The 18,075-nt window shown below is 39.5% G+C and overlaps 1 protein-coding gene across 3 annotated transcripts in view; it reads left to right on the forward strand.

The window, feature by feature from the left end:
- Nucleotides 1-18,075, forward strand: part of ADAM23 (ADAM metallopeptidase domain 23) — a 218,689-nt gene that overhangs the window by 43,505 nt on the left and 157,109 nt on the right. For all 3 annotated transcript variants that reach the window (XM_056111569.1, XM_056111568.1, XM_056111570.1), the window contains exon 3: nt 4,358-4,434. In XM_056111569.1, coding sequence (XP_055967544.1) covers nt 4,358-4,434 — 77 coding nt within the window. The remainder of the gene's footprint in view (nt 1-4,357; nt 4,435-18,075) is intronic.

The raw sequence follows: 18,075 nt of genomic DNA on the forward strand, positions 1-18,075 counted from the left end.
AGTCTCACAATGGAGACATTACTGGTGCCCACTTGAGCAAATCAATGAACTAATGGGAGGGCATTGCTACAGTGCTACTGTTATAATATATGCTTCGTGATGAGAATTATGAACAAAATTATCCTGTGTCTACACCATTTATATCTTAATTTTTTTTCTTTTACTCTGGACTAGGGATATGATTCAAGTGGTAGAGCATATCTTAGTATGTGCAAGGCCCTGAATTTGATACCCTGCAGTGTATGACCTCCACCCCAAAAGTATCCATGGACATAGTCCTGGGGTCTCCAGCATATTGCCAAGGATGGCCCTGGTAAAGTTAGGAAATTTTCAAATTTTTCGAGTTTCCTTTGAAGCACTATAAAAGTTCCTGAATCTTAAAGAAGATAGTGCTGGAGATTCTGTGAACTGTTAGTATTATATTTGAATAAAAAGGAGTAAAAGCTTTGGAAGATTTACCAGGAAGCTAGCCACAGGAGTGGGGAGGGCAAGTGAGGGACCCTGGCACAGTGGGAAATGGATTTATGGGTGAAGGGGATGGTACTAGAGTAGTTAATGTATGAAATCCTTCTATTAAACATTTGTAAACCATGGTGCCCGTCAAAAGGAATTCTTTAAAATAATTTTGAAAGGTTCTATTAAAAAATCAAGAGAAGAAAAACCATATACTAAAGATAAAGGGAGAGAAAAGTACTTCCAGAGAAGGTTATAATTTGTGCACATCTGTACATAAGGATGTTCATAACTATCTAAATATATTTATGCATCTAACACATAAAATATAAGCATAATGTATAAGAATTTTTTATTGTATGATGCTTTTATTTTATTTTATTTTTATTAGTGAAACACCATGAGGTACAGTTGTAGATCCACAAATTTTTGTGCTTGGGTCTCGACTATACAATGATCAAACACCCATCCCTCCACCAGTGCCCATTTTCACCACCATGGGTAATATCCCTCCCACCCCCATCCCGCCCATCCCACCCTGCCTCTGTGGCAGGGCATTCCCTTTTGTTCTCTCTATTCTTTTGGGTGTTGTGGTCTGCAAAAGAGGCATTGAGTGGCAAACATGTTCAGTCCATAGTCTAATGTGTAAGAATTTTTAATCAACAGATTAAGATATAGCAATAAAAACAATACCATAAAAAATATCTAAAGGCCGAGTAATAATGTAGTATTTGGATGCTTAATTTTTTCCCATGATTTCCCTTCAGGAGAGATGGTGTCAATAACCCTTGCTTATGACAGCATTTTCATGTCTGGGAGCATGACTTATTAGAACCCTCTTCTTGAGGAAGCAGGGTTGAGTTACTCTGCTTGGATGTCTGTTTAGATCTGCTTCATAATCTGTAGCGCCTCTGTTTTTCATAAGGCATTTTCTTGTCAAATTCATATGCCACTCTGGATATGTTTCGCTCATCACTTAAGTGTTTCCACAAATGAACTGAATGTATAGTATGAATTGATGTATCTTATACAGTAGGCGAAAGTAAAATACAGGCTCAGAGGAGGTTGTGATTGATAGTATACAAGCTTTTAACTCTCCAAGTTTTTCACTTTCTACTGAATTCTGAAATTCAGTCTCAAAATATTTACTGAATTCTGAGAAGTGTAAACTTTTCATTTTCTGTATTCAGTTTAAGTTATGTATACATTCTTTAGGAATCACAATTCCTTGCCAAATACTAAGATATATTGGACACTCATTCTGTGTGAAGCCTCTTTTTGCATGAAAATATATCCTGGAAATGCCTGATTTTTATTTCCAGAAGTAGTCACTGTTTCTATGTCCATGTTAATGTTATCTGTTTTAGAGTGTCAGTTCCAAGAAAACAACTGTGTTTTCTTTGACCTTTGTAATGTGAAATATATCAGTTTAACTAAACATATATGATTGTTTGATATCTTGATACTGCGTAATAAGATGCAAAAGAAGGCTCAACTGAGGAACTTACCAATCTCATAATGGCATTTAGTATGATACCATTAGGTGTCATCTACTAAAAAGGAGCAGCAGAAAAACAAAGGCACATTGTTAAAATGTATAACTTGTTCTTCAGTGAAGGAGGTTTGTGTATATAATTGAGTTTAGTTGTTTTTGTTTAAAGAACTCCTGTAATTTCTCCATAGTAGATTCAGAGTATAAAAAGAAAAATACCAAAGTGCTTAAGCAAACAGCTGTTCTAGTTCTTCAGGGTGGTAATTCTTAGCCCAGGGTTATGTTCATTCTTGTCATGAGATGTACTCTTTGGCGGTAACACCCTACATTCTCCCCCAGTGCTATTATAGTGGTTGTCTGTATGTAAGCAAATAAAATCTGTTGGACATTTAGGCCAAAGTAGAAAATAATCCACATGACCTTTTTTTTGTTTTGTTTTATTTTGGGGGCCGTGTTTAAGGCTTACTCCTGTTTCTATGCTCAGGGATTACTCCTGGCAGGGCCTGGGGGACTATATGTGGTTCTGGGATCAAAACTGGGTCAACCTTGGACAAGGCATTGCCCTAGCCTCTGGACTATCACTCTGACCCTCCCGTATGACATTTTTGTAGTTCATGAACTCTTCTGATTTGTATTACTTGATGCATTTTTAAACCTACCGGGTAATTTCTTCCTTGCAAAAGAAGATGGTACTCAGGTAGTCTTTGCAATTTTAGTGGGTCTCAGTGATGCTGGTCAGTTATTCAACTCTGAAATATCTAATCAGCTGTACATACATGATATCTTCTAAAGTGTTTCACTCATCCCAACACTTTAGTTATCCTGCCATTTCAAAGGAGTCTAATCTTAAGTAAAAATAAATAGCGTCCAATAATGTGCTTTGTAAAATAATAGTAATGATGGCTCAATGGACTTGATTTTAAAAAGATTTTAAATTGGCCATTATCAAAGCTATTTTGCTAAAGAAAAATAATAAATAACATAGAAAATAGCAAGTTAAAGGCTATTTTAATAGCCCCTAAGGGCAGAAATAGGAAAGGGAAAAGAAGTAGCACTTCTTTCTTTTTTTTTTAATAGCACTTATTTCTGCCTAGAGAAGTATCTGTACTCTATGTGCAAGTGCAGAATATCTAGCAGTGAAAAGAGAACCAAGATGTGTGTTATTTACACATCACCGCTGGAGTTCCTTAAAATCTTTACAAATGTATTAGATGAATATACTGATTCCAATGGATACACATGCAAATAAGTTGCTTAGAAAATCTTAACAAGGAAAATGTACTGCACTTATTAGCTTTAATGCTGAGTTAAAAATGTAAAAGTTCTAACTGATGAAAATAGCAAAGTCAGAACTTTTCATAAGTAAAAGCACAAATGTTATTGATGGCATTGTAATTGCTTCAATAGTTGTAAAATGCTGTCCAAATGGGCAAAGTATAGCTTCATAGAATACACAGTTGCCCCTGAACAAAGAATAGAGTTTCAATACTTGCAAATGGAAGAGGACAAAAAAACACACACAAGCTGATAATAAGGAAATATAGAAGTGAGAAATGGCTTTGGCATTTATTGCGTTTCCCAAAAGGTATGTGACTCCTCCTGTGTTCTAGAAAGAAGTCTGAAGATAGGATGTTTATGAATCAAGGAAGAGATTGGGGAGTAGATGTTGCCTTTATAGTTGTTGTACCCACACCCATGAGGTGATATTCTCTGTCTTGACAAAATACCACGAATTTCTTAATTCACATTATTTATAAATTGCTTCTGTGAGTTATTCTAATCTTTAACAGCTAGGAAGTATGTTTCTTTTTAGATAAAATTGGCTATGTATGTTAAGGCTCAATAACTATGGTATTTGTAAATGTGTGACTTTTAAAGGGAATGCGAGCTCTTCTGTTCACAGAAGACCTGATTTTAAGTGCTTTCTGAAATGAAAAGGTCGTGCTATCCAATTTTACTGTTCTATTTTGCTGATACATCATTTAGAAGAAGTTCTAATTCCTGATGAAAAGCAAAACATGGGCCATGAGATTTCACTGAGGTGTGCAGAAAGACTTGGATAGCTTTGTGTACAAAATAGTCTGAAATCAAGCTTTAATTATCAGAATTTACATAATTTATCATGGTCACTTAAAAGTCCAGATGAATAGTCTTGATTTTTATCATAATTTGTTCATTTTAAGCCACTGATTGTCTTTTATTTCTTTCATACAGCACAAAGGTTTAGGATTTCCAAATAAATCCTTGACATTGTGCATAGACTCATTTTAAAGCAATAAATTACTACAAAAGTGTATATCAAGAAATGAATTCATCCATAAAAGTCTTATACTTAACTATTAATATCAGTATAATACATTTTATAGGCGATGATATAAGCTAAGTTTCTTCCTGTCTTTTTTTAATCTGTAGGCTGTCCATTTGGCCCAGGCAAGCTTCCAAATTGAAGCCTTTGGCTCCAAATTCATTCTTGACCTGACGCTGAACAAGTAAGTATTTAGTTACAACTATGTTAAGATGCAAGTACAATGAAACTTTACTTCTGTGATATTGGCTTAGTCAAAATAATGTCTGTTGACACAGCTAATAATATTTTAGTTGATGACATGCCATATCACACTTAAAGAAAATACTTTTGTTTATAAGCTAAATTTTATTTTTTCTTTTCCTCAAAGAAGTTATCTATATCTCAGTTATATTCAAAATTTTGACTATATTTTAAATATACTACCTAGATATTAAGTGGGGTATATCTTGAAGCAATAAAAATGAACTATAATTAATCACTTTATGTGGGAGAGATGAAATATTACTCAAGTGTAGTTAGACTTCAGTCTAGAAATGTATTTGTTTTACTTTTCGCGCAGTTCACATGACTGCTGTATGAAGAATAGAGAAAATAATGTCTTGAAACATCTCTGTTTTGGTGCTCATAACTTGCTTTAAAATAGTTTCTTAGAAATTTTGGTACTGATGAACATTTATCTGATTTTTCACTAAGTGGGTATTTAAGGTAATATTTAAATCCTGAACCCAGTTGTACAGATGTCTGCATAAAATATGAACAAGAACTGTAGATGTTAGCAGCACTAAGTCTCAAATAGATTTAACTGTGAGCCAATCTTGAGTGGAAGAGATTTCCTGCCTGGTTTTCTTTAGGTAAAAGAAATCTAATCAGTATTTAAAATTCTAAGCAGTATTTTGATGAGGATAAGATCTTTGTAGGAAAAATACCACATAATGCTCTAAGACACTATAATGTAGGTGACCACAGTCAATACCTAAGAAGCTACAAAGGACTGTAAAGAACAACTATTAAATTTCTTGCATGCCGAATTCTGTGGGCTCTGCAGAAAAATAATGCAGAGTAAGCCTTGGTGATTCTTACTCAAGTGTTATTGCAGTGTTAAGTCAGAATGAATCAGCAGAACTCACAATTCCCATGTCAAAGGTATGCAGGTTTTCATCTTTCAGTCTGCTGAGCATTGGTTGAATCCTTTTCACCATGCCGTGTCAGCAGTGTGCCCATCTAGAAGATTCGTCTTGCCAAATCTTAGGCTATGTTGAGTAGCAAGATATCTCTAATTTTAGTTTTTTTTTAGGTTTGATGCTCCTCCAACTTTTACTGCAGTGGGTCTTGTCATTCCAGACTGCTGCATAGTAACCAAAATTGCTATGTGATTTCACTTAATTACTTAAGTGAAATCATCACTTAACTTCCCGTTAGTCGTCGATTTGCTCGAGCGGGCACCAGTAACGTCTCCATTTGTCCCTGTCGCGTGCTAGTGTAACCCAATGGCATCTGTTCGCACTGAGAACATGAAGAGCCTCAAACTGATCGTTCATGATCTTGATGAAGAAGTCTGACCATCTGGTAGGTGGGCGGCCACATGGTCTTTTGACATCCCGTGGAATACAGTCGGTAACAGCTCTAGTCCAGCGGTCGTCTTTAAATCTCATTACGTGACCAGTACTCATCTATGTGATTTGAACAAGAAAAACATCATGACCACAGCAAAGTTGCGTAATAAAATGACTGAGGGAAGGTTATATGGATGACTTGAGATCCAGAAACATATCAAAAAATGTTTACTGCTACTAATAAACATGGGAGTGATCAAGTTGAACTCCTACCACCAGTATCCCTTGCTCAGTCGGGCTATTCTAGTGACCAGGCACTGATCAATTAATATGCAATCATAATTTTCTTTATAATTTATTCTATTTTTTTCTCCATGGCCTTTCGTTCCCCTCCTCCTCCCTTTCCTCTCCTCTTCCACTCCTTTCCCTCTGGTTCCTTTTAGCCTGTTTCCATTCATTCCTTGTTTCTGTGATAAATGGAGTGATCATATACTTAATTGTCATGCTTGATCACCTGGTTTTGGGGAACTGTAAACTTTGTTGTGGCACTTGGAATGCCAAAGAGTTAAGCCACTGGGATTACACTTAAGTGTATGGGTTGATGCTGAGTTTTGAACTTCAAGTCTCACTGACCTCAGACTTTCAAGGTTGATGCTTTTATCACTGATGCATTTTGGCCCCTTAAAATGTAATGTTAGAGGTGTGAAAGTTGTGGGGTTCTTGCACACATGAGACCTAGCTTGAATTCCCAGCACCACACACACAGATATCCTCCAAATCCAAAAAGAGGTTTGAAAACACAATAGAGAAATGGGGAAATGCACAACAGACAGATATTTCTCACTCTTTCTCCACATTTGATTCCCTCTATATAGTCATTTAACCTTCTAATCTCACATAGAACTAAATGATTTTATTTTTACAGCATCAACAACAATAACAAAAAGCTTATGGGATTAGCAAGTGTGGAATGCTAATGTAGTGACAAAGAAAGGCAGCTCTTGAGGCTGAAAGTTTTGACTAGTTATCTTGGAAAGTTATCTCGGATCATCAGGGCTGAGCGTCCTCCACCCAGAGCCTCCATATTCCAGTAGGCAGGGGTCACACTCACCAACTGGCCCCCTGGTGCCGTGCAATCCCAACAATGGCCAAGACCCAGAGACTATGAAACCCAGCTCTCGGAAGTGACATCTTATTATCTCATTCTTACCTTGGACAAACTGGCAGGCTACTGAATGTAACCTGCCCACACGGCAGAGTCTGGCAAACTCCCCGTGGCGTACCCAATATGCAAAATACCAGTAGCCAAATACCAGTAACAATGATGGGTCTCATTCTCCTAACCCTGAAAGAGACTTGAATATGGCACCTTTTAAAAAATCTCAGGGTTAGGATGAAGGAGACGTTACTGGGGCCTGCTTGAGGCAATCGACGAACAACAGGATGGTCATGATTGTGATCTTGGAAAAGGAGATACTAGAGCTAAGTGCTGGAGGACAAATGCTGCTAGAAGGACAATGTGGGGAATGGGTAGAAGAGGAAGAAGGCAGAGGTAGCTCATGTGCCCAGGAAGCAGGCCAGGTGGTAGTGTGAATATTAAAGGAACATGAGCTCTTCGTGGAAAATTACAAGCTCAAGGTAGAGGAAGAAGAGTCAGAAGAGAGAAGTCTGGGGATGGCTTGACTCAAGGTGAGATTCTGTACATCATGCTCCTATGCTTGGCCATTATTCCCTAGGCTAGAGGTTCCCAAAGTAGGTAAAGCTGAAGCTGTCACCTTTGAATTCTTGGAGGGTGAGGGCAGTTCTCTGCAACAATAAATACAAGACGGTGGTAGGAACCTCAGGCACTGCCATGTAGGTGGGGAGTTATTTTCTGTTTGTTTACTTAGAGAAAGTAAATTTTCAGTGGGACATTGGATGATTTTTTCCCCTTAAAAACTAGGCAGTAAGCGAATAATTTTGGTAATTTATACCCTAGACCCCTATTCTTTAACCCATATTTCACATGGCAGTGTTGGTATACCTGGAAGCGCACCCCTCCACCCCTCCATCCAAAGCAACAGCAAGGTGCTGCAATACCTATAAATTATAATTTTTTTTTGCTTTTTGGGTCACACCTGGCAATGCTCAGGGGTTACTCCTGACTCATGCACTCAGGAATTTCTCCTGGCGGTGCTCGGGGGACCATATGGGATGCTGGGAATCGAACTCGGGTCGGCCATGTTGGCTGCATACAAGGCAAATGCCCTTCCTACTGTGCTATCGCTCCAGCCCCTAAATTATAATTTTTTAATACTGGATTTAATAAATAAAATGCTACCTGCCTTGGCATTTTGTTTCTGTAATCATCAACCAGCCAGTGAAATATACCTTCCATTTGCTCCATTGCCAGGTGCATAAAAGGTAAAGGTAAAGGCCCTCCTGTTGATCGTCGATTTGCTCGAGCGGGCCCAGTAACGTCTCCACTGGAGACTTTGTTGTTACTGTGTCTGGCATATCGAATACTCTTGGTAGCTTGCCGGGCTCTCCGAGAGGGGCGGAGGAATCGAACTGGGGTCGGCCATGTTGGCCGCTTGCAAGGCGAACGCCCTACCTGCTGTGCTATAATGGTTGAAAAATGCTGGCCTAGACTGTGAAAACTGAAGTAAGAGGAATAAAAAAGAGGTTCTGTTCACAATAATACTATGGGTGTGGAGAGGGAATGTGTTTATGAATACTCTAGTTGATAAAAATCCTTTGAATTGCATTGAGTAGGCAGAAAGGAGAGCTAAAGTTAACAAGTACCTTGATTTAATTGCTGGGCAGAAAGTAGGTGGTATGCAGCTGAAGTGTTCAGCACCAGGGAACAGATAGTTGGTGAAGAGAAGAAGAGAGAAGAGAATGTGAGGTCAGAGTTGACATAATTGATGGAAGGGGTTTTGGTCCATGAGTGGTACCAGGTCTAGGAGGTAGATGAATGTTATAGTCTAGAACTCATGGAGCTGGAGATAGTGGATATGAGAGGCTTTTCCATATAAATGTCAATAGCAAATAGGGTAGCACTGTAGCACTGTAGCACTGTCCTCTCATTGTTCATCGATTTGCTCGAGCAGGCACCAGTAATGTCTCCATTGTGAGACTTGTTGTTACTGTTTTTGGCATATTGAAATACGCCATGGGGAGCTTGCCAGGCTCTGCTGTGTGGGTGGGATATTCTCGGTAGCTTGCCGGGCTCTCCGAGAGGGATGGAGGAATTGAACCCGGGTTGGCCACGTGCAAGGCAAACGCCCTACCCGCTGTGCTATCGCTCTAGCCCTAACAAATAGGGTAGTGAATGAAATGGTAGAATAAAGAATACATTATTATCATTTAGATAATTATAAGGAAGTGCGTCCTATGAAGAGACAGACAACGAGTGATCAGAAAAAGGGGAGAACAAGAAAAAGATTATAGATTCAAAAACCAATAGGTGTTATTTTCAGTGACACGTGCAATAATGGAATGATGTACTGAGGAGCAAGGGTGACTCTTTGAATTGTCTGATTCAGTAAGACACGGGCATAGACATCAGGTTACAGTGGGCTGGGAGTAGATGACAGATGATGTGGAGGCACCAAGTATCTCTTGGAGGCTTGGGTGAGAAAGGCAGCTTTTAACTAGAAACTACTGGGGTCAAAACATGCTTCTCAGGAGCACCAGAGAAAGTGACTAGGCTACGACTTGACATTAATAAATGTGAGAGATTGAAGCAAAGAGAGGGCATAATTTATGGGAACTAGCTGGTGGAGACAAATGTGTGATCAAGAGCAAAAAGGCAGAAATTGATTTTGAACCAGGTGTGAGAGTTAAGGTTGGGAGCGTGGCAGCAGACAGTTGAGGGAAAGGAACGGAGTCCAGGATGGGCATCTTTGAAGGTTTCCTTCTTGGAGATTGCCTTGTCACCTGGAAGGATGTAGAGGGAGGTTGGGTGGAGCTTGAGGAAAATCACCAGTGTTTGGCTATTTGCTGAGAGGAAGGAGATAAGGATAGACACTTTATCCTTTTTTTAAAATTTTTATTAGTGAGACACCATGAGGTACAGTTGTAGACTTACAAATTTTGTGCTTGGGTTTCAATTATACAATGATCAAATACCCATCCCTCCACCAGTGCCCATTTCCCACCACCACGGATCCTTGAAAGTAGACTATAGACCAAACATGATAGCCACTCAGTGCCTCTTTTGCAAACCACAACACCCAAAAGGAGAGAGAGAACAGTCACTTTATCCTTTATGTTAAAGAATTTATGAACAGTGATCGTTAGAAATTTCATGTTTATGTTCATCTTTGTGTCATTTTTCCTAGGTATCTTCTCCCCCCTGCCCTCCCCCCCCCACACACACCCCCAGTAGCCATGAGCAGAGTTGCTTAATGGTGGAGAGTACAGTTTTGTGTTCTGGAGTGGAATGGACCCTGAGTGGAATAATTATGGGGATTGCCATTTTCTAGCTGTAGGACTTGTAGTAGATTTTTATAAACTTGTGCTTCTTGGTTTTTTTTTCTGGGGAGGGGGGAGATTGGGGTATACACCTGGAAGTTGTCGGGACTTACTCCTGGCTTATGCTCAGGGATCACTCCTGGTGGTACACTAGGGACTACATACAGTGCTGGATGTTGAACTGAGATCGGCTGTCTGTGAAACAAGTGCCTTAACCTCTGCACCAACTCTCTGCTTTCCTCTCCCTTCTCTCCTTTTCCTTTTATTCTTATTAAGAATAACAGCTTGAGATAATGTACATCAAATAAATTCAGTTAAAGTGTACCACTCAGTGCCTTTTAATTATATTTACTGAGTTGTACAATTAACATCTAATTCTGGAACATTACCATTCACTGCCTAGAAAGAAATCTTGTGACGTGCCCTTTTCCTCCCTCCCCCAACCACCCCCCGCCCCCCAACCTGGCAACTACTCTTCTACTTTCTCTATGGATTTTATAATTCTGTATATTTTATTTAAGTGGAATATTCAACTTACAGCTTTTTGTAACTGCCTTCTTCACTGATAAAAGTTTTCCAGATTCCTTTATTATTGATTTATTGCCAGCATATGTGTATTTTTAACTTTTTAATCATTTTTCTCTTTCTTAAGCTAGAGGTTTGTGGGGATTAAATGAGCTAATACATAAAAATTGGAAGAGTGTGCTTAATGAACTGAATTATGTCCCCCTAAAATTCCCATGTTGAAGTTTTAACCCCCCAAATCACTGTATTTGGACAGAGAGCCAAGGTGGAGGTATTGATGGTTGAATGAAGTCATCAAGTAATGCCATGCTTTTAGGTTGACTCTTCTAAAAAGAGAGCCAGCAAATAGTTTGTTCCCTCTTTCTCAACCACGCAAGAATACAGCAAGAAGGAGCTCCTGCAAGTCAGAGAGAGGATTCCCCTCCGCAGGAACTAAATCAGATAACATCTTCTTGTTAGGCTTCTAGTCTCTAAAACTATGAGAAATAAATTCCTGTTGTTTAAATCACATGGTCTACTGTATTTTGTGCCAGCCACTCATGCTAGTTAACACAGTCCATAAATACCTGTATTTATGATTACTGTTTATCACCACAGTAAGGAAATTTGGGGGTGCGTTGAGCATTGAAGAAGAGAATGACTGATTTCATGGAGCTTATGCTCTAATGACAGATGCCCATGTTTTCCCTTTCCTCCTCTGACTAAATAAGAGGGTGGGATACTGCACAGTCTTCTTGCTGATAAAAAATTGAAATCACATCTTCCCCGCATGCAGTAAGGTATTGCTTAAGCCTCTCACTTTGTTCCCCACTGTTCTGCCTTTGTTGGAGATCCAGGAACCCCATTGGTGAGAGATGCTCTCTGGACATTTGGGGGAGAGGAAATGATTATCCTCCTATATTTGTACTCACCCAACCAATTAATTATCAATGCCCAAGAAATACTGGGAGCACAAAACTGGAACCATCTCGGACTCTTCTGCCATCAAGTTGCTTTAAGATTAATAGTGATCAGATTTCTGCGTCTGAATCTTGGGTATATCTGAATCTGGAAATCAAAGGATTCACTTTGTATTTTTCTAAGACCCAAAGAGTGTAGGATTTCTCCCAGACCCTGCACAAGACTGTGTCATCCAGGGCACACCAGAGATGAATGAGTGAGCCCATTGTCTGCCTAAACAGAGTCCCAGCAGCTGAAAAACTCCACACTCCATAATCACTGCCATGTTCCAAGTGAATTCCACTGCTCAGATGAGCCTCATCCAGAAATTAATCTGTTGAAAAACTCAGGTATGCGGGTTTTTTTTTTTACCAAAATCTTCAGAATCTTCATGGACTCAGAGATGGGCTACTCCCCCGATCTCCCTGAATTTCTGAAAGCCCTGGCAGTCATGCACATTCCTCAAAGCCACCATCGTGTTTAAAATTTAACTCCAGCTGTATCACCTTGTGAAAAATTTTGGACTTCCTGGAGAGACATCTCAAACTCTACAATACTGTTAAACCAGCAGTAGCACACCAGATTGGATGGAATATAATGTAGAAGACAACTAATCTCAATCAACACAATGTAAACACAGAAGACTTATCCTGTAACAACATTTTAGTAATCTCTTATTAGGGCTTAATGGCTCCATGATGAGATACAGCAATCTTCACTTACTGTCTTCTAAGGAGTCCCAGCAGCTGAAAACCTCCACGCTAAGGAGGAAATATTTGGACCTTTGTCTTCTAAGGAAATATTTTTTGATCATCCTTTTAGCAAATTACTTTATAACAAGCAATATGAATTAAATTATTGAGGGCCTGCTATGGGGGGCAGGCTTACAGGGTGGTAGGGAAAATTGGAAATAATGGTGGTGAGAAGGTGCAATGGTGGTGGGGTTGGTGTTGAAATATTGAATGTCTGTAACTAAACTTTTGACTTAATAAAGGTATAAAATCAAAAAATTAAAGGCAATTTGGCAAACCCATGATAAATAGGCACTTAAGGTAATGAACAATAAGAGTTCCGACTACAAACTTCTGTGGGTTTGAAAACATATGTGACACATTGGCTGTGTTTCCAGTCATCCTAAAACTAATTACTGACATTGTGAATCAAAGAAAATAGCACTTCTTATAACTCTGAAAACGCAGTTATATGACTTTCGACGCCATTTGATTGTATCTGATATAATTGCTCAGACACTGGATATATTCTCCTTGCGATAGCACAGCGGTAGGGCGTTCGCCTTACATGGCCAACATGGCCGACCCGAGTTCGATTCCTCCGCCCCTCTCGGAGAGCCCGGCAAGCTACCAAGAGTATTCGATATGCCAGACACAGTAACAACAAAGTCTCCAATGGAGACGTTACTGGGCCCGCTCGAGCATATCGACGATCAACGGCCTTTACCTTTACCTATTGTGAGTGAAATCCTGACACTCATTTACCCTCTAGCCAGGATAGAGAGAAGCATCAGATATTAAGATTCCTTGGTTAATAAGCAGTAGCCCTTCCTAAGAAGACAGTACTCTAGTGAGAGAATGTGAATCTCTTACAGGATTTCTTTTTTTTATTTTTGCTTTTTTTTGGGTCTCATCTAGTGATGCTCAGGAATTACTCCTGGCAGTGCTGGGGGACCATACGGTATGCCGGGGATTGAACCTGGGTTGGCTGCGTGCAAGGCAAACACCCTACCTGCTGTGCTATCGCTTCAGCCCTCTTACAGGCTTTCTTATATATTTGTCTTGAACAGTGACTAGGAGAGCTCTGCCTGGGTGAAATCAATGTCAGATATCAATATTGGATGGTTATAGTTTATAACCGAAGGAAGCAAGGCCTTTCTGAGAAATCAAATTAGCTGAGAGAAATAGCTTTGATGTTGGACAGGGACTAGAGAAAATTCTCAAAGTGCTCATTGTTATCAAGCCTTTGTCAATCTAAGATAATTGTGTACATGGAGTTCTCAGGTGTATGTGGTTTGCTTCCTACTTTGCAGTAGAGCAAAGATCTGTTATGAGGGCTTTGCTTTTGGATACATGCCAGGAAAGTCTGTGGGTAAACAAGTGTGATCTGTGCAAGATGCTCTTTTCTGTCTTTTGATGCTCCTAAGAGAGTCACGGCTAATGGATAATTCCCTTTGGGTAAGGAAGGTGAAAGACAGATACTCCTTGCTCCTGTCTTTGAATTATCATCTTAGCATCCTGGCTCATTTCCTCCTACTTTTGGAAGTTCATGTGAAGGACTCCCACCCTTCTCTATACTTTTTCTTGTTCTTCCTTAGTGGGAAGAAGAATGATTAAGGTAGAATCTGGTATCCATTGGGCCATACACTGTAATATCATAGGAAGGGTTATAGTACCTGTAATAATGGAACTAGTTTGTTGTCATCCAACACTAAAATACTTGCCCTCACAAGCCTTAAATGTAGGAGGACCTACATTTAAGATCCTGGGTTTTATTCTGGGCATCAGATGACCTGCCCCCCGCCCCCAGCACCATATCATTGGGCCCATGTGGCCTGTCGCTCCCGGCACAGCCCCTCCTCCTAATAAAGGATTCTAAAGTGTAAGTTTGAAATAGCAGAAACAAAAATAAAACTGTGGACCTTGGGTGATAGTGAAATATCAGTGTTAATCAGTTGTAACAATATACCATTATAGGGTTGGAGACATAATTCAGGGTTGTAGGCACTGCCTTTGCATTCAGCATCCTTGGGTCAAATCACTGGTACCACACAGGATTCCCTGAGTACCTCCAGGAGTAATTCCCTTAGATCAGAGGCAGGAGTAAATCCTGAACACTACTGCATGAGGTCCAAAAGCTAAACCCTAAACATACAAAAAATAAATAAAAAACCCAGCATACATACCACTGTGGTGGAAGATACTCATGTATTGGGCAGTGGTACATGAGAAATTTCCATATTTTCCTGTTAATTTTTCTTTGAACTTAAAATTGCTCTAAAAATGTCTACTAAACAGACCAAAGTGCTATGATAATTTAAACAGTTGGGCAAAGTGGGGTTCCCTTGGTACTTCTGGATTGACTAGAATAAACATTAGGTACTCTCTGTCATTGTCATAGTTCCTCTCCTTGAAACTGGGTATGAGGCTGAATCACTAGTCAGCAGTCTCATTAGAAAGTTCCTTTTGTTTAATATTCTAGCCATATTTTCTCCATAGATTAGGAAATTTGTATGTAGAGGACTAAACCTTGTCTTTTTGAGCTTTACCCTTTCATGCACATATTCTAATGGGCAAAACCTGGAGAGGTAAGTAGCATGTCTACGAAGGTGAAGCCTACTGTAACGTCCAGCAAAGCCCAAGTGGAGGCACCACTAACCTTGCATTATATATCTGTTTGGATTTGGAATACAGAGAGTCAGTGACGTGCATATGTACAACACAGTGACTATGGAATTGGACATCAGGTATATCAGGAAAAAACCGAGGTAGCGTTCATAGAAGTTCATAGAAGTGCGTGGACCCCATCAACAGAACTCTTCTATGCTGACAGCATTACAATGACTCACTGATATATTCCTTCCCCCAGACGATGTTTGAGGTGTAAAGCAATGATCATGTAGGAGAAAGATGGGGGTAGAAGCAGATGAGTAAAGTGGGTAAGGGATGGCTTTAAGAGAAGAGTGAAATAAGAAGAAAAGCATTGGACTGAAAAGTTGGTTCAGTTGAAGGATAAGGCCTGCTTTGCCAGCAGAAGGGCATGACTTTCATTTCTGGCATCACCACTGCGCCAAGCACAATCCTGCCAGCTCTGCTGTTTGTGATTCTGACACAAGATATTCCTGGATATTCTGAAACCAGGTGTGTATGAGCATTGCAAGTAAAGGCTGTGACCCTAGCAAACACCGATAAAGATATGCAAACACCAGGGCCAGGGAAGTGCAGTCCTGAAGATTTCCTGTGTGAGCATGACAGTGACCCTCGATGGATACTAGAACCAGAATGTGTGTGGGCACAGCTAAAGAATTGGATGTCCAGTGAGAATTGCAACCTGACACATGGCTTCTGGCAAGTGTCACAAGGAAATGTGTGAGCATTACCTTCAAGCATGTTTCAACATGAGTAGCAGCAGCTGCAGCAGCAACAGCAATAGCAATGAAACGAAGGGTAGGGGGAAAGTAAGTAAAATTTTAAAATACATAGAGCCTATAGTGGTAGGGAATATTCTTCCCACCATTCTTCTCACACAGGGCTAATAATATTCAGTTTCAGCAAAGCACTTATAAATGTTAACAAGGAAAAAACAATCCCTTCCAAAAATGGGGAGAAGACATGAACAGAAACTTCCACAAAGACATACAGATGGCAAATAAGTATATGAAACAACATTGCTGTGTACCACTTATCGTCAGGGAAATGCAAATTAAAACAATAAGATATTGCATCATACCAGTAAGACTAACACACAGCACAAAGAACAAAAGCATACCGTGGTGGTATGGATGTGGGGAAAAAGTAGCCCTCATCTAATACTAGAGGGAATGTTTACTGGTCCACCCTTTTTGATAAGCAATACAGAGATTCCTCACAAAACTAAAAATTGTGCTTCTCTATAAACCAGCAGTTCCACATTTGGCCATCTATTCCTAGGGTTGAAAAACTAATCAGAAAAGACATTTACTTCCCTATGTTTATATCAGCACTATTGACAATAGCCAAGATCTGGAAACAACTCAAATATCTTAGTAGCAGGCCACTGGATAAAGAAACTGATTATCTATCTATCTATCTATCTATCTATCTATCTATCTATCTGTAGAGAGAGAGAAAGAGAACTGAGCTTACCTCTTCACTCATGGGCCAGGCTTCATCTCTTATTTTCATGAGAAACAAGTTTTCAGTTTTGTTGAGTCTGTGTTTTGGGTATATGACTATATCCTTCACTCGTATCACTGGTATAACTGAAGCCCTGATGCCTGTTAACCCATTGCTTCTGTGAGATGTGAGATGTGTGAGGTCGTGGGTAGGGAGGGTTGGGGAGCAGAGGGTATTGAGGTGGAAAGGGGGACTGAGGAAGAACCCTGAGATAATGGTGCAGGGAAATTGACGCTCTGGTGGGAGGGTGGAGTTAGAATGTTATATTCATGAAACTCTGTTCACAGCATTGTAGAAATGTAAACATGGTGGCTAAAAAACAAATTCCACAAAAAATATAGACTTACTTTAATAGCGAAGAATAAAGGCAATATAAAATAGTAAGCAGCAATCTTGCTTCAAGGAAGTGCTAGAGTTATGAAAGAATTCTTTGGATTTAAAAAAAAATCTGGCTTATTTTATATATGCTGAGTACCTAGAAAATGCTGACTTGGAAATGTAAGTAATTGCACAGCAATTTTCTTTTTTTTTCAATATGTATAAATTTGTTTTATTTAAATTTTTTTTAATTAAAGAGCCATGATACTTGGACCCGGGGTGGTGGAAAATGGGCACTGGTGGATGGATGGGTACTTGATCATTGTATAACTGAAACCCAAGCGCAAATATTTGTGAGTCTGTAACTGTACCTCATGGTATTTCACTAATAAAAAAATAAATAAAATTAAAAAAAAGAGCCATGATTAACAAAGTTACTAATAGTTGTGTTTTTGGCATATAATAGCTCAACATCAATTTCTCCATCAGTGTCAACTTCCCTCCACCAGTGTTCTCAGATTCCCTCCCCATCCTGTCCCCCACTCCACCCCTGTGTGTCAACTAGAGAGGCAGATTACAAAATTTCATTGGTTGCTCTTAGATCTCATATATATATGTATATATATTTAATTTTATTGAATCACTGTGAGATAGTTACAAGCTTTCATGTTTGGGTTACAATCACACAATGATCAAACACCCATCCTCCACCAGTGCACATTCCCTACCACCAATATCCCCGGTATACCCCGCCTTTCCCACCCTCCCCCTGCCTCCATGATAAATAATATTCCCCATACTCTCTCTCTCTACTTTTGGGCATTATGATTTGCAATACAGATACTGAGAGGTTAACATGTTTGGTCCATTATCTACTTTCAACACACATCTCCCATCCTGACCGGTTCCTCTAGCCATCATTTTCTTAGTGATCCCTTCTCTATCCCAGCTGCCGTCTCCTTTTCACTCATGGGGCAGGCTTCATCTCTTATTTTCATAGAAACAAGTTTTCAGTTTTGTTGAGTCTGTGTTTTGGGTATATGACTATACCCTTCACTCATATCATTGGTATAACTGAAGCCCTGATGCCTGTTAACCCATTGCTTCTTATTCTCTTCTTCCCCCCAACCTTAGTTTTTTCTT

This window comes from Sorex fumeus, unplaced genomic scaffold, assembly GCF_029834395.1.
Source record: "Sorex fumeus unplaced genomic scaffold, SorFum_2.1 ptg000014l, whole genome shotgun sequence".
Classification (NCBI taxonomy): domain Eukaryota; kingdom Metazoa; phylum Chordata; class Mammalia; order Eulipotyphla; family Soricidae; genus Sorex; species Sorex fumeus.